Below are 27,973 nucleotides of genomic sequence, written 5' to 3' on the forward strand. Positions count from 1 at the left end.
TTGTACATATGTACAAAAGTGGCATCCGAGGGAACTCGCGGCGTTGATTTTGCGTATGCGTTAAGTTGCTTTTCCACTGATTCCTTGTTAGCGATCGTTGACATGTATTCATGTTCGTTTACGATAAGAGCACGGTATTCGTTGTTGTGATGACCTGGAAGGTTTAGCTGATATCTGTTCTAATATTGAGAAGCAGAAGTCAATTAGTATTATTTTTATTGCTATTTCCGTTTCTTTGTGTTTACTTATTGTTCGATAATGACATCACAGGCGCTAAAGTATTGAACGTGAATCTTACTCTTATCGATATCATTAGTCTAATACTCAATAAAGTATTCGATAATGGAGCAGCTGGCCTGCCTAATATAGTGTCTACGAACAGATTTGATCTTGAAATTTATTTTAATAGCAGTTTAGCATATTGCATTATATTTTATAGCTAACTACCTAAGTTGTATGTAAGTCTATCGATGCACACTCGCGCGTTGCAATACCAAAATGAACCTTCTGGGTCTCGCCGCTGAGGGAACCGATAAATCACACGGAGCAGTTTTCTTCTCGTGAAATGGAGAACGTTCTGCTCGTTCTCAGCTTGATCGAGCCGGACGTACTCTTTAGCGTGAGGAACATCGAGAAGAAGAGCGAACCAGTCGGAAACGGTCGCGCTCTGACAGTAGTCCCGGAAGTGGCTCCGCTTGATCGAAATTCGCGGTTCTTCCTTGATATACATATATACAGGGGGGGACATTCCCGACGTTTCTCTATGATAATAAAATCCGTGTTCGCGAGTCCGGATTTCAATCTTCACCGGCGCGGAGCGAAACCGCGACGTGCCGTGCAAGCACAATCGCCGCGCGCAAAAAGTTAACGATCCGCGTTCGTTATTCGGGTCGACTCGGTGCTACCGGTTATCGGTGGTTATTCCTCGCTAATCTAATGGGTTAGGCGGGCTGCTGCTCCCCCGTGGCGAACGATAATTCGTGGGAGTTCCCGAAAACGGTGTATTAACTTCGCGTTCGTCATGCGTGCGTGGGTGTGTTGTAGATATTAGGGATCCTTCTGCGCATGTTACGATTAGACAGTAAATGGTTCCTTAGATCGTCAGAATATAATCTGGTTATACGATATATCATTGTGATGTACATATCGATAGACTGTTGTGTATGTTACGTCCTTCCTTGTCTTCGCGTCAAAAGTGTTGTACGCAAGAAAATATTAGACTTCAAGTTTGCGATTCACGTGTTACTTGTTGCAAAAGTCAAGTGGTAAATGTTGTAGTTAGCCTAGCTTGAATCGTCGCTGATAAAATCGCAGCGAATTGAAAAGAAATGTTTCGCGATCCTCCAGTGATTACAGGCACAAACTTATGGTTAATATGTATACCATATGTGCTCTCGTGCCTATTTATTTCGCATTTTTCTCATCAGGAGTTAATAATAAACCGAAAATTATTTTGTGAAATTTTACTTTATATATAATGCGTTGGCAGTCGATAATTCACATTGTATGGTGTGAAAAATGCAACGTTTGCATGTCGAATGTGTGCATTCTAATGCAGCAGAGTAACCGCAAGGAAAAGCTCTATAAACGCTTGGACAGATTCGAAAAGAAGAAAAGAATCTAAAAGACTGGCAGGTATATTGCGGGAGAAGAGAGTTGTTATGTTATATTGAATTTATAAGCGAATATATTTTTTATAAATAGAGAGATATTCTATATTTATATAATGAGTTATTGTTACAACAAAATGGGTATGTCTTGAATTACCATGTACTTTAAGTCCAATCCGATTTTCCGATTTTGATATATATATATTCCCTTCCTTTTTATTATACATATCTACATATTAAGTATATATATACGATACTTCCAAATATATATATATATATATATATATATATATCTAAAATATATTACTCCGTATGTAGCATTGCTAGAACTGAACATGTATGTCTCATATATCTTTTAATATATAATATCTTTTTCCACTCTAGATGTGTCACACCTTACAGATAATATAAATATTAGTTGCACCACAAAACTTCTTTATTATATGCAGATTATTTGATTGCAGCATACACACACACACACATGGTATAATCCTGTAATTGTCCACTTTGAACGTAACAATTAATTGCGAATCAGTTACAAGTTATTAAACTTAAGTTGTGATTAATTTTGCGATTTTCTGAATACATTCGGAATAATTACGAGAGAATAAAATGACAGGAGGTCCCATTTGACGCATTCGATTTAGCCTAAATAATACGTTACGCTTTACGTTGCAATTGTTTTGACATTTTTATTTTGCGTCAAGTGCTTCTTCCAAATATTTATATAATAGTTCAGTCTCTTCAGTCTATCTCTGTGTATGCGTACGTATATAAAAATTATATAAATATGCGCGAAACATTTACTATTTTAAATTTAAGCAATTATAGTGCATTATAACATCTTTGATGTGCTAATAAACATTATGCTGCTATTGTATGCGATGTCTTGAGTCATTTTGTCGCTTCTGTTTCTCCTCTGAGCTTTCGCAAATTTCTTGGTCCTTCATAATGTCAGTAGTAGTTTGCAGATTCGTTGTTCTTGGTTTATCAACTTTTATTATTATACTGTAATAATAGAACAATTATGACGATACTTTATAGTATTAATTTTTTTCTTTTTCAACGATCCCGTCCCAAGATAAGCATCTCTGATCTCCAAACGAGACGAAATCATTCTAATTCTTCTCATAAAGTCAAGTTTAGAAATTATTTCAGACAATTATTCATAGTTTCCGATAATTTGTGAATAATTATTGAAAATTATTTCGACATTTTATCCGCGCAGTAGCACATTCGTCCCTCCATTATCATCATCTTATATACTATATATACTTCCCAAGAAATTACAATTGTACAAAAACACACTATTATTGATGGTAAGTTCCGGCACAATCCATGGTGTTTAGATCGTCTTCCTCCTAAATTGACCCAAAATGCAGCGGTGCTTTCGGATGAAGTATGTACATACGGGATCAGGGAGTAACAACTTAACTGGAGTTAACTGGAGGCGTTTTACAAACGGGACATTACTGCGATGCTGCACAGGGGATCGCGCTGCGTTTATGTTATACTTTATGTATATGCATGCTCTTTCTTTCTTCTTTTTTTTTTGGTGATTTCGTTGTGTAATACGTGGCTGTATACTCCGAATATTGTATGTGAATTTTGGCGATCGTCTGCGTGGTGGCCTCGTGCTGTGTATATTTCGTATCCAACGTGTGTGGCTGTGCGAAGCGTGTGATGATTAAGACTCGCACGCGAAAGAGGATATTATAGCGTGTGTCGTGTGTGCGAAACGTAGACCGAAATTCGGGAGCAAGGTGAGTCTCCATGGATATGGTTTTATTCAAATTACTGTACTGATTTGTATTCTCGCGATCTGGATATCAATGAATTGCACGCGATTTCGGGAGATCATATGTTGACTCTACGTCTTGCAATTAATTTCATCTGTTATTGTAAAATGCGCGCTGCAGCGTGCGTCTTTCAAAGTTTACACAAGCAACGATGACATCATGCCGCACACATTTCTCTCACATTTCCTATGAGTCCGCAGAAACCTGGGGCACTTGAGTGCACTGCTTACCGATAAGGGCCTGTCACAGCAGCCTATCAAATGCGCTTCTTATCAATATCATAAGTTATCCACCTTTCCTCGTAGAAGCGGTGTACTCTCTTCTGTTATCAGTCGGTGAATCAGTTGCCCTGGGTTGCTCCGGACTACACGGCAAGATTATAACTAGGTTTATATTCTTCTTTCATTTTTCACTATCTATAAGTTTACTATAAAAATTTATGCACCTTGAAAGAATTTATCACGATTATCGATTATATATCAAACTTTAGAAAAATTGTACTTTAATTATAACATGTCTGGATGCAAATCGTGTTGCACTTGGCGGCTGAGAGACGAACGGTTAATCAAGTTGGTTGCAGTAAGACGAATAATATTATGACATCCGGTAGGGGTACGCGTTACAAGCGAATACAAGCTGACCATGCGTTCCCAGCTACGTCAGCTCGTAATAAGATACGGCAATTGCGTGGACATACGTGGACATGCGGTCGTTTCTCATCGTCATGGTGGTCGCACCAAGCGTTTATCAGACGCATGATCAATTATTCAATAATTGAACGATTTCAATTATTTAGTACCAACTTCTTAGAATCTATTCGAGATCCATCGCGTTCATTAAAGATGCATGTCGTCCGGATATTTTATTAAAAAAGATAAATTGCTTTTTAAGCTCCTCTTGCGATCAATAAGGTTCCACGTTCAATTCCACCGCAATCTCTCGCTACGGAAACACATCCTATGTGTGCCCTTTGTTAGCAGACCGAACCGCGGTAGTCGAACAACAAACCCATGCTACTCCAAACTTATCGGAGAGCAAAGCTTCTAGTCTGGCGGTTTCGTGGAAGTGAATATTGATACACGGTTACCGCATTTGCTCCGTGTCTTGCGGTGAAAGAAAGCAAGAGCCGAATCTTTGGCTTCAACCGCGTCTCGTTGGAAAGGACGTACGGGACCGGAATGCACTTTCCGGCAGCTAGTTAAGTTCCCTCATTGTGCCCCGTTTATGACCGTAACGGAAAGTATGTGGCCGCCTTTGTCATCGCGAGGAGGAACGGTAGAGGAACAGTAAGCCGCACGTGCTGTACCGTATGACCCTTTCCTCCTCCCCTGTTCACCCTTCGTGATTATGGATTTAGTGCTGCAAAAGTAAGCCGCTATTGTTCTGGGATAAGCGACATTCGCGACCCTGTTCGCCGCCTGGTACGATAACACGATGCATTTTGATAACGTCTAATGTCCGTCCCGCTTCCCCGCGCCCTCGCGGCGCGGGGAACGTCGGGGAGCGGCTATTAGGGTCAAAGTTTTTGCCGGCGCTGAAAAATCGTATCGGCATAATGAGACACGCGTATGCAACAAACTGCGTTCCACCGGACGTTACGAAAGGCCATCCTTCATTAGTTACGTTCACTCGTCATCGACGGTACCATAAATCACGGATGCTACGCGTTTTGCCATTAGCGACGCTTTCCATTTGCCGATGGGATTCCGCTCGATCGTCGCGCACGATTGATTAATCATGCGCGAAGTTTCCCGTCTGGTATTACTTGACAACTAATTTCAATTACTCCTGCGTGGCCGTGCAACGAAGAGCGCGATCGAGCGGTTGCCTCTGGGAAAGGACGCACGAATATATTACATTAAGGGTACTCAAACTCGAAATCTTCCACTTTCCGAAAACGGGAACTACGAGATATGCAGATGAGCGTAATCCGCAAAAAGAAGATCGTATGAGATTCAGATCGTTGGAAAACAATCAGAACGGTTGAACGAGAAGAATCTGCCGGATTTGCGTAATCAACGCGTCTCATGTTTTTTCTTTGTGCGTCCGTGCGAAGGGTCCCTAAGGGAGATCTAATTCAAGTTCCCGAACATCGTAATGGGAAGCTTAATTAAAGACTATGCAAATCCGTGCTCGAAAGAAAGCAGGCGGCCAGCCGTTCGTTCGCGCGGGAACACGTCGTCCGCCGCCTGCAGCGGATAAAATCCGCTCGGGAAGGCTTCGCCGACGAGACGCACTGTCGTTGGCGCGTCCACCGCATCGCGCGTTTAACAGCGATGGTGACTCGCGAAAGAAGAAAGAAAAAAGAGGCAGGCGGAGAGGAAGAGGGACCTCGCTCGCTTTATTTCCCGGCAGACCGGCCGCTTGACCACTGCGACGTGTATGCGTTATGACATCACGCAGGAATGTGTGGACCGTGGGACGTGACTCATGCGATACCGCATCGTTTCGCTCCTTTCGGCGGTGCCACAGCGATGTCTTCGGTCGCGTTAAAAAGAACTCGCGATTAATCCCGTCGCCTGCTTGGCGAGTGCGTTGATGCGCGTCGCGGTCATCAACGAGCGCGCGAGTCCGCTTGCGAGTGGCCTTAATCGACGATTGCCCAATCGGTGATTAGTTTCCCGTGAAATTTCCCGTTGTACGGTGATTTTCTAGTGATTGCCGTGCTCGTGCGTGTGTGCAGTGCGTGCGTCTGATTACAGCGAAATTGGGAGTCCGGTGTTTATCACGCCTGTAAGTCCTTTCCCGATTAATGCATGCGACTGGCGTTGTCGAGGAGACGAGCACTCGTCGTCTGAGACTTAATTGCGGTGGGAAAGCACAGCGGGTTTCGCGCGGTACACGAGGCATTTTGACGCGTATTATACCATTCCGTCACACTTCAGACCGCGTTAGTCATGACCTCCAAGAAGCCTCCTAGAAAAGTGGACTAATAAACTTGTCGACTGCTCGGCACCAGCTTGTCGCGCGAGAGATAACGTGCGCATTGTGTGACACATTTCGCGCAATTCGAGAGACCCTCTTCACAATGGAATTGATACACCTTTGCCATTGCGCTCCCGAAAACCGATATGGCGCAAACACCAAGCGAACAAAAGATGAACGAGCCGCATCGATCGCGTATTATAATACAATGCGATACTGAATAATGCGTGGAGAACCACGTGGAACCGCACACCAACGTGTGACGGCGCATACAAAGTGATTAGACGTGCGTGAACACGCGTCGTTACGCGTGTGCGGTGTCATTTCGCTCAAGCCCGGTCTACTTTCCGTTCATTAGCATGACAATCATCGGGGCCCGGTCAAGGGACCCGACGAGCATCCGTGAACGTTACGCGCCGGCATTCATCGCACTCTCTTTTTCTCTCTCTCTCTGTCTTTGTCTCTGTCTCTGTCTCATCTTGATTCTTCTAGTTGTCAGGTTCGTGTCACGGGCCTCGGGCTCCCCGAAACTCGCGGCAGCGCGCACGATATTTCCGCGCTCGCTGAAACGTCGCGGTTGGCAAACGGAAACTTGGACGGAATGCGAACCGAGCATCCGCGAAACTTCCGCTGGTTTCCGCCTGAGATACTTAGAGTCGACAGACGGCTCGTTCGTTCGTGAAAGCGCGGAGGAATGTGAAATCACGATTACTGTCATCGACGTGCCAATTATGCGCGTAAACAAAGATACTTTATAATACTAGCTACGTGAGTTTCCCGGCTCTTTCTCTCGGTAGGAACTCGATCGCTTAGGCGATCGGCGATTTTTCCGGAAATTCGAGAAAGGTACAGGCACGATTAATTGAATCCAGTACAATCAGGGGTACTTTGTTTCGACACGTCACGTCCGCATCGTGGATGTACTTCAGGGAGGCAGGTCATGTCCGTCGAATGTCGACAGAAGTTTCAGTGACAGAAAGAGAGGATTCTCCGGAGTTTCAAAGCGCGACAATCAGTTTCACGTAGGCTGCCCGGAAAAGTCTATTTCTATCCGCAAACTTGTAGCAGGATTGTCCATCGTCTCCTCCCTCTCTCCTCTCAAATGTACTGCGATAAAATTGATCGAAAAAAATGATTACGATATTAGTATCAAGAATCGTGAGTCTTGCAACTATTTCTAATACAACACTGTGAAAAACAGTTTCTTCTAAAGACAACGTTGTTAGTGGACAACATCGAAGGAAGGTCTCTCGCATAATTCTGCGCTCTCTCGTTCGTTGTTAACCGCACGAGAATAAATAACCCATGCAATTTCACGTTGCGTGTTGGCATCGGTAATAAAGGCAAAAGGTGGATGTGACCGAGTGGTGGTACGACCGAACGGGTAGGGGGGCCGAGGTCGAAGGGGTCCACTGCCCCACCGCCAAGAGAGTGCAACGAAACGCATTTCGGGCCGGGGTCCCAGCGAGCGATAGTCCCATCTCTGAGGTCATCTTTCCACGGCTACTAACGCACCAAGCTGCACCGACACACTCTCTCAGTTTCGCTCTCCTCCTTTCTCTCTCTCTTTCTCATCGTCGTTGAGTTTCCTGCTGCTGCCATCTCCGTCAGGCGTATTATTGTCGGACGAGAGTGCGGGTGGTGGCGAGGACCGAGAGGTCCGTTCTCGCCTCCTTCCCCACCGTCTTTTACACCGCCACCACCACCGCCAGCACGGCCGCCACCTCCTCCTCCTCCTCCTCTTCGTGGACCTAACACGTTCGAATTAGTCGTCTCGTTAACCAGATCCGTGGCGCGTACCGAGGAGTCCGGCGCGTACACATCGCTTGACCGATTTACTGTGCGGCGAGCGTGCGAGTGCGAGAAGTCGGCGGTGCCAAACGGTTCAGCGTCTTTGTCGCAGTGTAGAAAAGCCGCGGAAACGAAGGATCGAAGGAATTTTCGGTCTTGCGATAAGGTATCGATTGGTCCAGTAGAAGCTTCGTTCTCCTTAACGTCGTGCATGCAGCAATGCATCGTCGCGCTCCGACAGGTCGGTAGATGACCGTGAGACCATGAGGCGACCTTGAGTAGGTCGGCCGAGCTGACCGCGCTCGGCCGATCCGGTGAATTAAGCCGTATACCTGCTGACGACATTCCTGACTTTCGAGGCAGCATACTTGGCCTCGGTCCGAGCACTCGCAGTCCGAGCACTCTCGCGTTCGTCGATGCGTTCACCAAATTACCGAGTTTAAAGAGGACAGTGAACCGGAACAGAGTCCGCGCGTTCTGAGGACACGAGCGATATATCGCCGCCGCCGCGAGTTCGACGGAGTTCCGGCTGGAATCCCGCTGGAAGCGCGCCTGGAATTCAGAGGCGGCACGGTGCTCACGTGCTCGCACGAGGCGGTGGGAGAGTGATCGCGAGCGATCAAGTCAAGACGACTGTTCCGTCGTCGTCTCTTCAGTGTCGTGCCGATCGATCGGGCAGGTGGATCGAGGTGGATTGTGCGGGGCGTGTCGTTGTCGGTCAGGGAACTATCGGTTGTTGCCGGACGGCCGTTCGTTCTTTGTGGAAGCGAGAGGGTTCCGAGGGGCGTACGTGCCCCGAGGAGCGAGAAGAGGACACGCATCGAGGTCTGCTTGCCTTGGCTAAGGAGAGACAGAGAGAGAACAAGGTGCTGGAGAACGGGGGACAAGGAAGGGACATCGAACATTTGCAATAAGGGGACAGTGGACTTCTGCATTCGTGGGTATGTGTCCCGTCTGTGTGTCCGAACTGTGTACACATGTGCGAGCGTGTATGCGTGTGTGCCTGTGTGTGTATACGTGTGCCTGCTGTCATGCCACGTGCACTCCGCGCGCGGAAATCTTGCGTGTCCAAAGTTCCTGGCGTGTCTCGCAAAAAGTGCGATACTTGTTGCTCGTTGCGTTTGCTCGATGTTATAATAGTTTGTCCTCGGCAAAATTGCGTCACGGAAGGCAAGGCAGGAGAGGGGAAAGGAAGAAGAGGGATTATGGGGGCAACGAAGTTTTTTTTTAGCCTTCCACCTGTCCAAGATGTCGGGCTTTTGTGTGTGAACGCGAAACACACGTACCGAGTGAATTGAAAATACGAACATGTACATTCGCTTAAAAAACTTTAATTCGCCGATATTGCATAATGCTTTTGTCATTAAACTGTATACGGCTGCACAAATGACGTTTCGTATTCGCACAGCCGTATTATCTTATCGCATATCTTCGCACGAATCTTAATATAACAATCTCTCGGATGACACGTAAGCGCAACAAGTGTGATCCAATTTCACTTGATTTCACTCGGATAAATTGTTCCAATCCTATCTAGAAATCCGCGCGCGCTCATCTCCGTTCCTTATATAGAAAACGCATATGTAGATAAAAAAAAAGAGAAAGGCGGACAAAGAACTCCTTACGCAGTCAAACGAGTTTCACATAAATTATGCTTATTTAGCTTATTAATCTGGAAAAGAACCTAGTAGAAACGTGCATCAGCTTATTTAAACTTCATTGGTGAGATAAAATATGCTTATTTGTCTGCAAGCCAAGCATTGCGATGACTGGCATGTAATCTATATTTACTACATAAAATAATAGACTGGAAAAAGAAATCCTAGGCGGTATTTAATTAATTGCTCCAACAGTCAGCGTTATATAGCGAGGGATTTGCGCCGAGTGTTATTCGCCCCGTTTATTTTAAGACTCGCGATTCTGTTATTCTTAGGTGGCACTCTATCTTTAGTCGCGGCACACGTCTTGCCGCAAGTGTTACGTTATAAACCCAACTTACGAGTATTGGATACACGTGAGATCAAGAGCGAGCCCATTATGTCACAGCGGAGAGATACGAGCTCTGTTCTATTTTTCATTGATTAACCAAACCATTATACAATCGCCAGCAAAAATTCCACGTGCATGATATTTCCAACAATGTAATTTTACGTGTTTTCACATTGTCGGACAAAAATATTTTGCAATCGTAAAATCGCGCGTGTGTGCGCGTGAGACAAGAGTTATTGTCTCAAAATTCTGCTTTCATTGCTTAATGAATGCTACGTAAAATAATGCTGCCGTGTATTTCACACACAAAAACAAAGTTGCATGCACGTCGGCGTGAATAAAATGAGCCTCTCTCGTTTCCATCATCCGCCCAAAACCGCAGCACAATGAAACCAACTAATGTTCGATCGAGAAGTCCATGATAATGACTTAAATATTTCAACCAGTACGAGACACGCAGGTGACAAAAAAATACGCCGTGATCCGGCTCTCTTTTAATTTTCAACGCAACATTTCGATGCAAGAACAGCTCGTCTCGCATGTAAACGAATTAAACGATAATTCGTTCGATACGCCCATTCTCGCGAGACTGACATCATGAATAATTGAGCAACGCGATATGAGGACGGAAACCACCGAAGGTTTTCAGTCGTGCCCACATCAATCGTCGTCATTCCCATTCGGCCCTCGTGCGCTTTGGGATTAGCACTTCCTATATACGAAGGCCTTCCACGAAGTGATTTTGCGCATTGCGCCTGTCTCAATGTCGATGCGAGCGAATGGCAAAAGTAACGGCACGATGATTCAAAATTACGAACAGTTAATTAGGGATTACTGTGTGTAATCGGCGGTTGAGAGCACGCAGAAAACCGATACGGCAATAGCACACGATGCAGCACGCCTCTTGTTTGATGTAGATAACGATTATCTCTCAAAGATAATCCGTGCAGCACGCCAACAAAGAATCTCCGAATACACCGATGCGGATGTTTACTTAACAATAATAATAGTGACGAGACGTGACATGCATCGAAAGAATTTTCCAGTTTTCAATATTTCAGTAAAATCAACGATAGTTTCCGATACCCAACAAATACATGATACGCGCAACGACAAACATTGATGATCCGATATTTCCTTCTAAAAGACGTCGCTTGATGCAGGACTTTTCTATTTTTTAAATCAAAGTACGAGGAAAATCGCACATGAAAATACACAGGATTACAAAATAATATCCTTTATTGCAATTTCATAGCCGGAACACACTCATTCTCTCTCTTATATTGCACTCCGACAAGTCGTATGCAAGGTCAGTAATTATCTACCGCAGCCGCTCGCATCGCTGCATGAATCGCCGGTTCTATCGCGAGTAACGATTACACGGCAGCTATAATTCATCCAAGAATTTCATCGCACCTACGGCCAATTGAGTTTAATTGATCGTACGTGCATTTAATTCTGGGAGTCCGCGCAGCGTAAAGCAACGATGCGTGTCGAGGCATTAATCGCTCCTCGGCATCTTTGTAACCAATTCTGCGGTCGGGAGGATAATGGTAATATTAGGGAGTCTTTGTTACTTAATAAGACAAATGGGCTGCTGGCAGATAATGCTGCCGAGAGTTAGATGAGGGCCGAAGTAATTTATGGACGATCGCACGGCGTCTACGATCCGCAGGGCTCTCGTTCGCGCGATCGAGCGATCTCGAGAAATCTCCAGATCTCGAGATTACACCGACGACGTAAAACTAGTTTCCGCTTTGTGCAGCACGCGAAATGTTACGTAAAAAATATTAGATGAGGAAATACGCCGTGGGGGTAACAATATAATAAACAAAAAGCGAACGCTGTCAGCGGAAGGCGTCGAGATCTCGCAATCCTCGGTAAATCGCGGGATCGTAAAATCGAGGGATTAGTGTTTCGCGATTTGCGCGGAACTTCGGCTTTTACAATCCCGCATCCGGTGATTTGCGACGTAAGACCGAACGAGTTTATTGCGGATTTTAATAACTCTGCCGGCCGATCTAGTAATGCGCGGCTATGGAGCACAGATTTGAAAAATGTTACGGCGGAATCGTTTACGAGCCGCTTAACGGTTATACATTTTTAATATCCACTGAAATCCGGCCTCTCTCTTTCCTTGTTTCTGCGTTCAAGTCCCGGAACTTCGCGCGGCGCACGCACTTATTTACGCAAGGATTACTTTAATGTTTATGGCCCACGAGAATCGCCCGCAGCTTTTCCTCTCGCTTTAATGGACCACGCGAAAATCCCGCCGGTGAAAAAGAGAATTAAGGCGAGCGGAAGTTACGCGCTTCTCTATTAGAAAGGGACGAGATTAATGATCGTGATTAAGGCAGAAGAGTCGTACGTGCATTAAAATGTTGCGAGATATAAGATATAATTATCCAGCAATAGCTAATTAACTAGCAATAATTCCCATGTTTTTACATACATTTTTACGCGACATAAAAATAAAAAAATACCTGTCGAGATCTCAGAGACCATCTTGGGGCTATCCGATCGTCACACTTGCGGTGAAAGTGGATAAATCAAACATGATGGTTAAAAGAGACGCGATGCAACGTGGCAAGCAACGTAGGAGCGCGGAGAACGGGAAAGCCGGCAATTTATATAGCAATTTGTGTATATGACTTGAATAACTACCTACATAATATAACGTGGCGGGTTGGAGAGAGCGATGGCGACGACGACGGTGACGGTGAAGCAGACGACGCCCTCCGCGATGGAGCTTTAATTAAAATTACGTACGTTTGCCTTCCGTAACGTGCGCGCACATAACTCTTTCTCTCTCTCTCTCTCTCTCTCTCCTCGCCTTCTCTCCGCGCTTCCATTTAATATTTTTATAAGCTTTTCATTATGGTCGTGCGCCTACGAGCCTGTTTGCGTACATGTCGCGCGCATTCAGTGGCGCGTTCTCGGAGGACGGCGTCTTTGAAAGAGCATCCACGACGGTCGTTTAAATTGGTCCTCTTTCTTCCCTCCACCATCGTCCACTGTGAATCCTCATTTATGGATTTCGTATGGCAGAAGAGTCCCTATATCGTATCCCAGCGAGGAGAGCAATGCCGATTGTCACCGACAACAGATCGTCTTCTTGAAAGGGGTCGCGATGCGAGCCTGTAACAAGCATCTCTTTTACGCGAAGGGCGCCGGGCCGTGATAAATGAACGAAGGACCGTAGAAAACGAACGAGAAACGGGGCAAATTGGGAGATTACTCGCACCTGCGTGACGCGAAGGAATGCGGCGATGTCTGAGTGCTCGAGGGGAAATTACGAGGAGAACCACCGGGAGATCGCGTACGCTGAATACCCTTTCACTGCGCGATGAAAAAGTGTGGTATGCCCTTCCTTCCCCGCAAGGATGCAAATTTTTCTCCTCCGCGCGATTCAAAAGATCCTCTCCAGCGCGAGTTTACCGGGGATTGTATCTGAGTGAGTGCAAAGCTCAATGACCACTTTCTCTTGTTTTTAATGATTAAAGTAGTCTTTTCGACATCACTACTGATGTCGTTTCATTTATCAATTTTTTTCGTTACATAATTATTTGTACATAATTCATTATCGCTGAATCACGAGTCCAAAATTACAAGTTAGTCGTTGGAGAACGGCGACACGTAATTGTTTAAGACTCGTGGTATCACGACAAGACTGCCGATCACTCACCGCAAGTTTATTCCCACCGAGGCAATGACGAATCTGCAATGAATATTCAACGTATCTAAATCCGCTGGTTTTGCGGTGCATATGCATTATGAGGACTCCGGTAGGGGATAGTAGTAGTTGACACGTCTGCACTTGGAAGCTTGTCGAAATCGCGGTGTGAATAGAGGCGGCCACAGTCGGAGCGAACTTTTAAGTATGCCAACTCGATTCAAGATTTTCGTAGCCCTGGTGGTAATAAATAGTTCCCGCTTTCATACAATTTAGAGAGCCTCTCGTAGTACCCCTACATGCTTTAAGATACTTCAATAATGTATTTTCTCGTAAATAAGACCATTCCTCTCTCACCGCACGAAGATAAGCGAGCAATAGAATAAATATCTTATTTATTATGAAAATTGCTAGAATTATGAAAAGTGTGCAATCTCCAGATTATTCTTTTGTTCAATCGAGATCTTACATCGTACCAAACAAAAGCGCGACAAAAGCGAATGATTTGAGAGCACTGTATGAACCTGCACGAGTGTGAACGAGCGATGATCAGGGCAGGAGGGTCGTTCGAGCGAGATAGTAATTCGTCGGCGTGTCGATAGGTCTGTTGAAGGGCTCCGTCACGGCTGAACGGCCGCGTACTTTGCGCCGCTTGCGGAACGTCTACGGTCCGACCGCATGCGGAATGGGAACCGACGGCGGCGGCGGCGGCGGAAGTGGCGATCGTCTCGAGGACAGCGAGGTGGCATTTCGGCTGTCCGGCGAGCGGGATCGCGACCGGGACGAGAAGTCCCTCAGCATAATGAGCCCCTTCGACGAGCAGGAGGAATGGGCGAAGATCTCGGAGATCATGGCATCGTTCGGAACCGGCCTCGTGCGTGAGTCGGTGTTCGTCAGCGAGCTCGAGAAAGAATTCCAAACGAGGCTAGGTAATCTCATCGCCGGTGTTTCCTACTTCCGTTTGCGCGACGGCCGATCGGATCGGTCCGCGTAACGATCGTACGACGCTCGCGGATCGTGGGAATCGCGGCAGGTTGAACTGCTGCATCTTTTCCATTGTGCCTTCATGAATATTCGTTTCGCTTTAATTCTGACGAGTGAATCGAAAAGACGTGGCAATTTTTATTAGAAGAGATAATCGATTCATTAGATTTAAAATGATTTGTTTCGATGTTGATGTCGTTTGATAGCACTTTATTACATAATGCCATCCATTGAGGTACTGCGCCACGGCTTTCTGACTCATCCGACAGTTCTCACAAATAGATGAAAGAACGACACGAATGTTCCTTCCATTTCCCATATCTCAGGTTTAAGTTCCGACACTAGCAGCAGCCCCATCGTTTCCACATCCGTGGGTCAGTGGCTGTCCAGCCTGGGACTGGTGGATTACGAGTCGCTCTTTATCAACTATGGCTTCGACGATCTCGAATTCATAGTGAGTAGGCATGCGTTTCACGCAGCTGCGATTGCAATCGCAGCCAGAGCGACACGTGGAGAATCGTTTGATCGCACGGTTGCAGAACGGCGTGCTGGACGAGGCAGATCTGTGCGACATGGGGATCAACAGCGACCAGGAGCGGACGGTGATCGTGGACGCGGTCGGATTGTTAAACAAACGAGTGGAGAAACGCGGCGGTCACGGCCAATCGGTGGAGGAGTGGCTGAAGAGCATTCACCTGGAAAATTACGCGGAGACGTTCAGGAAGCATCTGTACACCGACATGGATCGGGTCAGGCGGGTCTGGGAGGTCGAGCTAGCGGCGGTCCTGGAGATCCAGAAGCCGGCGCATCGCAAGCGCATCCTCGCGTCCGTGAGCGGGCCGAATAACGCAAGAGCGCAAGCACGAAACGGCACGGGACCGAACCTGGAGGACTTGAACAAGGATCTTAACACACTGGTAAGTGATTGGTATAACCTGGTAAAATTTATCTGTTTTCAGGGAATATCTCGATATAAGACTAATTTGTTGCTTTGTAAAGGAGCCTCAAAATTTCCATAATTTTTATAGAGATTTTATACGTCAATCACTTACGTTGTGTAATACTTATAAAGATCCAAAGAAATTAAATATTTACAAGAAACTTGAACGCTTGATCGATTCAAAAAGCGTCAGGAATACCGAATGGAACATATGCGTGCAGCGAACAGAATAAATTCTTTAGCCGTGACAAATAATCGTGTAGCTCGAGATTCACGTCGCGAATCGCGAATGAAGGGAAGGATACGATGAACGTGGATAATGCGTTCAACGGGGGATGTCTGACAAGAGCGCACACTTCGCCGGCACGGTGAGGGTACCAGCAATCGAGGGCGGGCGGTGATGTGGCAAGCTCGATCGCCCCCGACGCGTTTCGCCCGATCGCATCATAATCTAAATATCGTGGCTAATTGGAGGCTCGGCATTGTGATGCACGCGCGTACGTGTTCCCTAACTCTCTCTCTCCCTCTTCCTCCCGACGATGATCGTTCGAGCGCCTCTCGATGCTTTTTGTTCGGATGCCTTCACCGTGTCAGGCGTCGACAAGTACATCTCACTCGCTCGCCCGCGTCTCTCCGCTCGTGTCCTCTTAATTAGCTCATTAAATCCCGTAAATGTCTCCGGCGACCGGATTCATTCGGTTCCGCGTCTCATCCTCGCGCTCCCGATAATCTCGACAAATTGGTCCTTCTACTCGCTCGGCCGTCTCTCCCTTGGCTGCCCCTTGATTTTTCGCAGATATCGGACCCGACGAGGCGTTTGATTCCCGGCGCTCTCACTCTGGTGACGCTCGCGGATTTTCGTCATAGTCCACGCGCTCGCCAGCGTTCGAATTCTACGTGTGATCCGTCTCTCTCTCTCTCTCTCTCTCTCACTCCCGCACTTTTATTTCGCTTCTCCCTTTCGTCCGAGTCTTCTGCAATTTGTCGCGATGCCCGATACGGAATCATATGCAGAAGCCAGATGGAGCGAACTGTTCGAGCTGTAATCCGAATTCGAGTGTCGCGCCCGCCCGGCACGAAACCAATTTGTTTGCAATACCTGAAATATCGTGACTATCGACGCAACATGATGCGGTGTTTCGGGCGTAGCCGGTAAAAGGTTTCTTTTTGGTGTAGCGTGGACGTATGCGGTTTACAACGCAATACGTTTACGAGGGTAATTGCATGTCGCACAAAGTAAACCCTGGACGAATTCGACTTGGTAATATGCCGTATAAAAGTTCGGATAGTGCAATATTTTTTTTTTACATCACACATATATCCCGGCGTTTCGTTAAAGCCGGTTGGCCTGACAGATTCTTGTCACGCTAAAGCTATAAAAAAATATCTGCCAGAGAAATTGCAACCTCGGGGCAGCATGGCAGCCTCTCTATTCGGAATTGCATGGAAATTCGAATTTATCTATAAGAGAGAGGGAAGAGAGAGAGAGAGAGAGAGAGAGAGAGAGAGAGAGAGAGAGAGAGAAAGATAGTGCAAAAACAACTGTGCTTTGCTATACAGTTTTTTACGATAATTGTACGAGAGTAGAAAGTAAATTCATATAATAAAAAAAGTGTTTCAACCATGACGCATCTGCACTTAAAAAAACGAACACGGTAGAAAATCTCTCGTTACTCTCATCGTTACTGCACGATCATCTGATCGCGCTTGAGAAGCGGATAAGCCGCCTCTACAGAGAAGCGGAGGATCGCGCGTTCGTTCCTTGTCGAGTTCGCTACTTGCTGGCAGGGAAAAGGGAGACAACTTTCTGAAATCTGTTCGCGCCGTCATTTCCGCAGAAGACGAACATACAGCAGCTGAAGGAGGAGATACGGGAGAAATTGCCGGAAGCGACGGTGGACAGTAACGGAGGCGGGGGCACGTCAATAACCGGAACGAATTCAACGACCACGGGCACATTGAGGCACCGCAAAAACAGACCGGCGCCCCAGCCACCCCAGCGACCCAGTTCGCATAATGGGGCGATCTCGGCACCGGAACAGCTCGAGATCAGGGCACCGTCCGAGCTGTTCTTCGGCGTGCCCTCCAGCCTCAAGACGCAGTGGAGGCACCAGCCGAAGACTTTAGTCACAGGCTGCGTCACGTACGTCGCCAACGTAAGTGTTTCGTGTTTCTTTACTGCTCGCACAACGCACTCTTTATCTTTCACGAATATATAACGCGAGTTGTAGCGATAATTAATTTTTCTATCATGCTATTCGTGCAACTGTGAAAATATTGGGTTGACCAGAAAGTCCGTATGGATTTTATAAAAATTAATACAATTATGCGTTTTTTTGCTAAAAAATTCGCGCGCACTTTCCAGTCAACCCAATATATTATTTAAGTGAAAAGTCTTTTGTCATAATTATTGTGGAAATCTTTGTGCCTGTTCGGTAGCTTGTAATGCTCGAAAACCTCGTCTCTCTTGCTGGTTCTTAGAAAACATAAGCTCTTTCTGTTTTTAAATAATGTAGTACCTGGGCTCCACCGTCGTCAAGGAATTACGCGGCACTGAGTCGACGAAAAAGTCGATACAGAAGCTGAAGAAGACCTTTCGAGAGCCCAGAATCACCCCTGACATTACGCTGGCGATCTCTTACCGTGGCGTTCGTTTTCTCAACACGTTGACCAACGTAAGGTTCTTTTCCGCAAAAACGTAGAAAAATCTGTGCCTGTTTTCCTATTTTCATAATTATACTTGATACGATAGGAACCGATTTGCGAACACGAGATCCGCAACATCCACTGCGCCTGTCAGGATGCCGACGATCTTACTCATTTCGCGTACATCACAAAGGATCACGCCAGTCGCACGCATTTCTGTCACGTGTTCTGCGTGCCGACGATGGTAAATATGCATTTTACAGAGTCAACAACGAGAAAATCACTCAAGTTATCGTATCCTACCACACCTCCAACCGCGTAACGTGTACTCTTCACGGTTTGATTTCTCGCCAAGCGGTACGAAGCCTCGCCGTTTCGTTTGCAGGATCAAGCGACCGAGGTGATCTTAACTCTGGGCCAGGCTTTCGAGGTGGCTTATCAGATGGCATTGAGGGACAAGCTCGGTGGCCACGCGATCCGTTCCCAGTCGGCCAACCAGCTAACAACGCTCGCCGGGACGTCCAAGTCGACGGCGCCCGCGAAAATGTCAGTGTCGCCCGATTCCGCGCCCGATCCCGGCGTGGATCACGAGCCCGCCCTCAATTCCACGTCGAATTCCAAGATGAAATCGCGATCGAGGTCCATACCCAATCAGAGTCCCCATGCGCAAGTTAATCCGAATCCACAGGACAGTAACTCGAACTCGAGCAGTTCCGGCACCGCGACGAACTGCAATCCCAGCACGAATTCCGCCACAAGCCCGAGCACGAACTCGATCACCAGCTCGAACTCGAACAGCACCACTAATCAGACCGCTAAGCTCCTGGTCACCCACGGTCGCTCTCATTCCGTCAACGACATCAAGGTAAACGGTAATCAATTGAAGCTGCCACCGGCGCCGGTCGACGACATCGATATCGGGAACATGAAGGACATGAAGCCCGGCTCCAGGGCGCCGATCGCGCTATCCGAGGAGCTGTAAGCTATTCCGTGAGTGGAAATCGTGTAATTTCTAATCTGACGGAAGCAACGAAGTGTCGAGGATCTTTCATTCCCGGTGTTTCCATCCGTAGGATTGCGAACGCGGAATCGCGATCGTCACCGACGATTTCTCGATCCTTCAATTTTAGGAGGGATTATTTAATGAAATGATTCGATGAACGTTGGGATACGGCGATATTTCGTTGTTACTCTCGTAAAGCAAGCAAGCAAGCTATCTTACGCACGTAACGTAGAATTTTCGTGACTCTAAAATTAATACCGATCGCGGAGATGCGAATGATATTACATCGATTAATGGTATTAATCAGGATTATACAATTAGAGCGAGTAATACGGTTCCTTGGCGCGTAAGAAGGAACGAACATCTCTTTTATCTCTTTTTCATCCAGCTTTGGATTTGGTCACTTTTCCGGTGATGTATTTACGGTGACGCGCGCGTACATTTATCGCCGGAAGGCGAGAGACGTTCAGCTCTCGTGGGATTTAACGTATGACACGTATGATCTCGGGGGATGACGAAGGTAAGTAGCACCATCGTTCCTTGCCGAGTCCTTCGGATTGTCATTCGACTGATTCTACAACGGTGACACTGTGATCTTGAACCGCGCGAGATGTCCACATCGGCCAAGATGTTTTATCGAGGCTAATTAGCCGATCGTAAAACGATGCAAAGTGCATCATCAAGTCTTTCCTCCTTACGACGCGTCGTTAAAGTAAGCAGTATTATTACGTCATTAGCGGTAACGCGTTCGTCGCAAAGCATTATCTAACGAGACGCGAAATCGTTGTAATTTAACGTTGGACGTGCAGTTCTCAGTGTGCAGCTTTAATCCGTCGCGGACAGGCTTGTGTCCGATCTTTGATTTTTCGACAACGACGACGACGACGAGTCGATCGTTTTCGTTTGTCTCAGCGACGTTTTGTTCGCGGTACGAAACGCACATTCGTGTCCAGGAGGACCACGGGACAGGTGCGACGCGCAAATGAGCGCACGGATGCTCAATATAACGATCCCTCGCGAACGTTAACAGCGACCAACGAATCCGTTCTGCATTTCCTACCCCCGTGCTCTCTCGCCGTGATTTCTTACTACCCCCGTCCCGATCCCAAGTTCCGATCTCGAATCGTCATCGTTTTCCTCGACGTTCTCCACTCTGCAAGACTGAGGGTCTTTATCTCGTTTTATATGTATTTCGCATTTTTTTAGTGTAATGTATAACGTAGGCAAAGTAGTTTGGAAAGTGAGGGATTTTAATAATTACCCGGCGAGAACCTCGCGGACGCAGGGAACTTTGCAAACGAAATATCGAACTCTATTTGATACTCGGATGTCGTTCGTTGAGAGTGTCGTACAAGGAAGAACGAGAGAATCGTGAACGATTCTCTCAGAGCGTTACCGATAGTGGACGGAAAATGTGGTTAACTAATTTTATCTTCTCCATCTATACAATTAGAAATATGATATAAGAAGAATAGAGAATCGCGATACAATCTAGGATGAATACAAACACTCAGAAAATCATCGAGATTCTAGTTAACCAAGGCTGTCATTTTGCGCAAGTTTGAGCGTTACATCGGCAATTATTGCGTAACGCGGATAACGTTGTTCGTTTTTACGACATGCGGGCCTAAGAATCTGGGTGGACATTCTTGCGATGCTGCCCGGTGGTGTTAACAATGCATCTGTATCTGTCTATCTCGTACAATCGACGACAAGAAACGAAAGGAATAATGCTAAGACTTTAACGAAACGAAACTACAGCAAAACGAAACTTTATGTAGACACTTATACAATTAGACGTGCCCTCTTCGCGCGCGCACACGTTTCTCTCGTCCAGACCAAAGAAGATACAGTAGAGATGCAACTAGACACGCACACGTGCACGCGCTCGTGCACACGAGAATGTTATGCGAAAAGACAGAAAGAGAGAGAGATATGACCGAGAGGACGAAGCTCGTAAGAGCGATCTGGAGATCGCATGGCGAAGAGGGAAAAACGACGAACTGCCAAAACGATACACCATCATCACCTCGGTAGCTATATGCACATACTTTGTATTAATCATGTTTACAACGTAGCTCATTATACAAGTAACGATTATAAAGGTGTCTAGAGACATCGACATGCCGCACACACCGACGGCGGCAGTTTCCTCTTCTCTTCGCGGGACATAACTATTTCACCGCATTTCGATGTATTCAATGTAGCAGCTAATGTTTTAGTCAGTAGTGTCGTCGGTAGGGAGCATGCTCTATGGATGTATCGACTGGTACCATTTAACGATATACCGTGTAAGGAAGCGATAAAGTGTCAGGCGAACACACCGCTGATGATTGCGCATAGAAAAGCCTCGCCATCGACAAACGCGCGAATTAATCTCTCTTCCTGACAAAAGTGGGACAATCTCGATCGATTCGCTCGTGAATCCACGTGATGAAGATGCGAACCAGTGCCAGCGCGCGAGCACATCGTGCTTCGATGTGATCACGCTGTTTGTCTCTCGGGAAAATACCTTGCAAGAACAAGAGAACAATAACAGCAACAATATTCACCCTTTCCCGTCTTTTCGTTTCTTTTCCTCTTGATGTAATATTTAATACGCCAGCAAACGCGCGTTTTCGATAATCGATCCGAAGGATAAACTCCGCGATACATTAACGCTCGGCATCGGGATGTTAATAGGAGTAAACGGCATTTATTGGGGTGAAAATTATCATCTGATATCTGGGCATTACGAAACTAATGTACAAACAATTTTCGGACGGCGATTTACCCCCTCGTCTTGTGCTTTCTTTCGATCGTGTAATTATTAAAGTAATCTACGCGAAAGGCGGGCTCATTAAAACGCGAAGATCGATCTCGATCGCTTTCGCGATGGGTCTTCTGAGATTCGTCAAACGCAAATCGCACAAAAACGATTGATCTTCGGACCAAGTAAGAGAACAAGCATTTTGCTCGGATTTCTGAGATACTAGGGCCGGTGCTTACGTCACTGCGCCCTTTCGCGCACGTAGACGTGGAGTTTAATCTTGTGCCCGTTGGTACTGATAGCGATGTAAGAGATTTGTGCTGTCGATATTATATACAATTTTTAGAATACATGTATATATATACATACACACATACATACATATTTGCATGCAGAGAGAGAGAGAAATTACACGGGCCATCGTGAATCAGTTTCTTCCATTAATACCAAAGAGAATGCGGGTGATTTTTTCGTCATTGTGATCTGTACATCTGATGATTGTCATAGCGCATATTTATAAAACAATCATCCATCGAGATACACATGATTCATAGATAAACATCTTACGACTTACGCTGCACGTAGAAGCGAAGTTTCGTTGCACATACTTATAACATAATCGACACTGCGATGATTATTATTATTAATAGCGCCATTTTTCAAGACTCACGCTCGGTAATTTTGCATGGACGTGGTGTCGTGTGTAATTACATAATCGAATGCATTTATCGCGCGCACGTCGATCCTATAAACGTGAGAGTTTCGTTTGCTTTCCGCCAATCAAATTTGCATAGCAAATGCGCTCCGACACGTCGTCGGTTTAACTCGACAAAGGTCCTGCAACAGCGCAATTCGCTGAAATGTATTTATATTCCCTCGAATAGAGGTTTAGGTGTAAATAAATGCGCGTCGCGGATAGAGCGACGCTCGAAAATTGCATCATGTCGTAATTTCTGGATTTATTATCTCTGCGTACTGTCCTTGTCGTTGTTACTACTCACCGAACGCTGACAATAAAGCATAATGATTTCTTTTTTCGTTGCAACATTGTTATTTTTATGCGCAATAAGGCCGAGCGTTCTTTAGGAACGCGCAGATTATATGATACCGTACCGACAATAGCGGTTTAATTCTATGCATAAATGCGAATCGCTGTAAACTGATTCCGGTAGTGGCGTCCCCACGACCCTTTGTGCGGCGACCAGCGAAAAGAGAAAGGGAGAAAAAGTAACAGAAACGGGATAGAATCTGTGTACACTTGTCGATATTACCTTCGTTCCGGCCGCGAGCGCGAACTCGAATACGCTTTTAAGGCCGTAGTTGGGTGCATTTCGCGGATCGTTACGCGCGAAATGCGACTGTTCCTGATTCTCCGCGTAAGCAGGGATATTAAAGCCGGGAGTTAATATTTCGGCGCACGGGGGAACTTCCGTGCTTTTTAATATACAAAACTCCAGTCGAGTCGATCTAGTCCCCGGGAAAGTTATTAATTCCGAAAAATCATGTTCCCCGGTATTAACCGCCGTACCTGCATCAGCGAAGAGAGAGAAAGAGAGAGAGAGAAAGGGAGAGAGAGTCGGCGAAGCGACGGGATGGAACGTGTAGAATTAATACACGCAAGATGCAGCTCGGCGAAAAGAGCGCGGGCATTCATCCCTTTTTCTCCTCCTCCTACCCCTTCGTGACAAATAAAACTTTTCATGTTCGAGCGAACGTTAACTTTGCTCGGGCCGGTGTTCTCCACCGTGTAACCTGTGTAACGTGTAACTGGCGGCCGCGATTCGATTCCGCGCGGTCGACGGCGCGTTATCGCGGGCGGTAGGAGAGAGCAGGGTGCGTCGTTAATTACTAACTAGCATAGGTAATTGCGAGCGCGTATGTAGCCGAGTTCACGCGCTCCGCGAATTCGCTGGATCGGCCATCGAAATAACCGGCGCCGATTTCGGCCGGAGCTGAAATTTCGATTCGATCCGGCTGGAATGACGTTGTTAACGGGGAAAGAGGGGGTGAGAGAGAAAGAGAGACGCGTTCCATCGGCTTCGTTTCGCCGCACTCGATCCCAGCAATATATCGATCCTCCACGAAAAACGTGCGTACGAGCGATGACTCGGAGGATCTTAGCGCTCTCGCGATTCGTATTGGTATTTCCATTAATGTAACGTGTTACACTGTTCGTTAGCTGGTTAGGTATGTATCTCGCAGCTGTTTTCTCCGATCGATTCCAATTCTCGGATCGTGATTATTCATACGTAGATAAACGGCGTCCCGGACTACATCGTTATGAAGTTCGGGAAAAAGGATGCGTTCTTGCAACGATGCTGGCCGACCGGTGCCAAGTTTGAATCATCTTCACTGCCGAAACAATAAACGATTTCCATTTCACCGGCATATGATCGTCGAGCTTCTCGGCGATCCGTTCTCGCGACGACGATTTACGCTCAGCCGTAACGTGATCGTGCTGCGCTTTCAAATTGGTATCTACGAAGGCTTGCGTGGCTGTCGTTTGCGTGTTAGACATGAACGTGTGCTCTACCTATCTGTAATCTCACTCGTAGCGCGTTGCACACGCACCTCGTACACGTTGCAAGTTTCATTAGCGTCCCGTTTTCTCCATTAGTGCTAAGCGCTGTACTCTGTAAATTTCTGCTCTATGATTAAAGTCTCTCTCGTTAGGGAAGCCAGGCGTCCTGCGGCGGCTCGTGTCCTCGAAACGCGTTCGGGATTACGTTAACGCGTCGGCACGGGAAAGCGAACGGAATATAATTGGGCCACGCTTGGAACAAAAGTGCGGAAGATGCGTCTTCACGCGTGTAGAAGTGTACATAGCGAGGGCGGAGGCGGATGGTAAACGTGTAAAATAAGCGAACTAGAAGCGATCTGTCGAAAGTCACGAACGGCGCGAAATGCCACGATCGCTGGAACGGAAGAGCAAGCGTGCGCGAATCTAGGCATTGAATGCTCATGCTGCTTTTTGGGTCGAATGTTGCGCGGATGGGATATTTCGAGAGAAAGAGAATGAAAAAAAAAGAGGAGACTGGATACAACTCTGCTTTCTATTTCTCTCACACACACGGTGCGATTCCCATAAACATCAGCTCGAGTTAACTGAGATTCACGAGCGATTTCCCTTTCTCTCCAGACCGACATCGGGGAGCGACGGAGAAGCTGAAAATCTCAGCTGGCTCGATCGTGGCGATCATCGAATAAGTTCATGGGAACGATCCACGTGGTAGAACACAATCTATCAAGATGTATACGAAGTGTTCGTCGAACCGCACCAATAGAACTGTAATGCTTGTCGCGGAAGAGCTGATAGAAGATATAGTCGATAGCTATATTCGCGGATATACCGGATGTATCTGTATTAGTTAGAGTGTCGCGCGAAAAATCATCTTCCTACATTGCGCGCTCTCGTCACGCTGCGCGCCGCTGAACGAAGCGGCAAGTTTTCCGCGAGTCATCCGTTTGTTGTTTTCACGCAACAGCACACGGCAGCATCTGCGATCAACGCAATCGGTGCAATTGTCGTTCGCGGATCGGGGATTTCGGCAATAACGCGAGCGTGAGCTTGCGATAAATTGCAATCGCTGACGAGCGGCCCGGCGTAATTGCGCTTATGTTGCCACTCATCGCTGTCGATTCTTGGCGTGTAGCGTTGCGATGGATCTCTCTCGCCTTTAAAACGTCCCGCGACGGGATGAAATTCTCCTGTTACTTTACGCCGCGAGGAACAATCGTGGCTCCGCAGCAATTGGTGGAGGGAAGGCAGAAGCGTGAAATAATAAAATAAAATAAGAGCTTTCGTGAGATATCAAAATGTGATTTCCATTTTACGAGAATACTCCATTTTTCAGTACAAGAATTATACTTGCATCTGTATTACCGAGACGTAGGTGGAAGTTCGAGACAATTGTTTCACGAAAAAGACTGATTTTCTAGATAATCGAGAAAACTGCTCCTACCTTCTCTCTTACCTCATGGTAGATGTCAAAAGGCGCTCACGATGACTGGATCTCGAGATATTATTTGCAGTTCAATGTGGCAAGGGACAGTGGCTTGGTTGTCGCGTTGTACTACGAAAATTCGCAGGGATGGAACAATAAAGGAGGAGAGTGTACTCGCTCTTTAGTATCGTAGGATCGTTGCGATTCGCGACGTCGACGACGTCGGTCCTTCTTCTCGACCCGACGAGGTGTCGAGACCATCAGACACTACTGGAGGGAGTGAGGGCTTGGACAGAGGGTGAATAGAATATTCGTCGGGAAAACTTCGCGCGCTATGAATATTTATGTACGCTTTACGATCTCTCGCGCGCACTCGAGAGAAGTCCGGCGAGTCGGCGACGAGAAATCGTGGAACATAGGATTTGTGCGGTTGAGTGTAAGTACGTACTCAAATATATAGAGAAAGAGAGAGAGAGTGAGAGTGAGAGAGTAAGAGAGTGAGAATGAAAAAGAGAGAGAGAGAGAGAAAAAGATATGCAGACGATTGGTATCTTTAGAAATCAAAAGGAACAAATCCGTACGAAGAGAGAGAGAGAGAGAGAGAGAGAGAGAGAGAGAGAGGGAGAGAGAGAGTTGTTGCTAAGAGAAAGAAAAAGAGGATGCCATATAAGAAATGTGCTATTTTATACCGAGCAGCCTGATTAGACGCAAACTTCCTACGTTCTTGTATACATTATTATATTTATTATTGTTCATGTGTTTATTATAGAATGATATATATATATATATATATATATATATATATATACATACGAGAGAAAAGAGAGATTATTCCCTGGATAACTATAACGCCTTGAAAGAAATAAAACAGATACTTTGCGGGACTCTATGTGAATTTATTCTAGCCTAGATGCAACTTTTTCCTTCCTTGATCCTTTTCACTTATTTTGTATAAATCGAGCGTATTTTTCAGGACAAAATCTATCCGCAGCTCTTGCGTGCGTTCAATTAATTTGAACGACGCGTGTCGCTGTGTACGTGTATCTCGTTAAATCGATTCCGTCCTGTCTCGCGGAAATTCATTTGCGATTCTCGTTAACGAACGTAGGACGTTTATTCTTCGGAGAATATGCATAGTCGCGCAACGGGCGACCCTAACTTTTCTTCGAGCGAAATTGGCATTGTTAGTCGGCGAATCGATAATGCAGCTTGTACTTTGTATAATTTCTTCCTGCCTGTTCCGGCCAACGGAGCGGGTCCGCAAGGTAAGCAGGCAGCAGTTCGGTAAAGATGCTAATTAACCAAGTTTCAGTCTTAACAAAGTTTTTCGATTAGCCAGTAAATTGTTATACGATGCGGGCCTGCTTCGCCGTGGCGGCGGCGGAAGCAGCAGTAGCAGGCTTGCCTATTATCTCCCCAAACAAACCTAAAATCGTACCGGAGAAACGCAGCAAAATAATGGGAAGCCCGACGAAAGTTTCGTCGTTAAAATTTGTCGACGAAGTGCCGGGAATCAATCGGCAACGCCGGCTAACGTCTTCAGAAAGTTAGCCAGCGCGGCGGAGTCTTGACACCTGAGACCGCGCGCGGAACTTTCGCGGTGGCGAATGCAATTACGGTGATTTCGCGGAGCAAAAACAACCGACTCTCCCCGGGATTTTCCGGACTCGCTGGACTACGACAATTGCATCGACGAGCGGCTGAGCGCGACGCTTTGGAAAACGTCTCGGTGAAACCTTACTGAGTGGAGTCAGAGTGGAGTATAGCATAATGGCGACGTGGCAACGAGAGGAACAAGACACGCGACTTGAATACAAGTCGCGTGCAATACAGAGTCGCAGAAACGAGAGAGGTATATCACTTCCGGAAGAATCTTCAGACCATCCTCAAAGTATTCTCTCTTCCGCCAGAGAGAGAAAA

The 27,973-nt window shown here is 46.4% G+C and overlaps 1 protein-coding gene across 3 annotated transcripts in view; it reads left to right on the forward strand.

The window, feature by feature from the left end:
* Nucleotides 1-26,933, forward strand: part of LOC105277954 (ankyrin repeat and SAM domain-containing protein 1A) — a 46,644-nt gene extending 19,711 nt beyond the window's left edge. Inside the window, exons 12-18 of one of the 3 annotated variants that reach the window (XM_011336710.3) lie at nucleotides 14,390-14,716; nucleotides 15,098-15,225; nucleotides 15,311-15,688; nucleotides 17,550-17,867; nucleotides 18,228-18,386; nucleotides 18,464-18,601; nucleotides 18,743-26,933. In XM_011336710.3, the coding sequence (XP_011335012.1) occupies nucleotides 14,390-14,716; nucleotides 15,098-15,225; nucleotides 15,311-15,688; nucleotides 17,550-17,867; nucleotides 18,228-18,386; nucleotides 18,464-18,601; nucleotides 18,743-19,339 (2,045 nt within the window). In that variant the 3' untranslated portion in view covers nucleotides 19,340-26,933. The remainder of the gene's footprint in view (nucleotides 1-14,389; nucleotides 14,717-15,097; nucleotides 15,226-15,310; nucleotides 15,689-17,549; nucleotides 17,868-18,227; nucleotides 18,387-18,463; nucleotides 18,602-18,742) is intronic. The other 2 variants (XM_011336711.3, XM_011336712.3) reach the window with 2 other exon arrangements.
* The last annotated feature ends 1,040 nt before the right edge of the window (nucleotides 26,934-27,973 follow it).

Source organism: Ooceraea biroi, chromosome 1 (genome assembly GCF_003672135.1).
Source record: "Ooceraea biroi isolate clonal line C1 chromosome 1, Obir_v5.4, whole genome shotgun sequence".
NCBI lineage: Eukaryota > Metazoa > Arthropoda > Insecta > Hymenoptera > Formicidae > Ooceraea > Ooceraea biroi.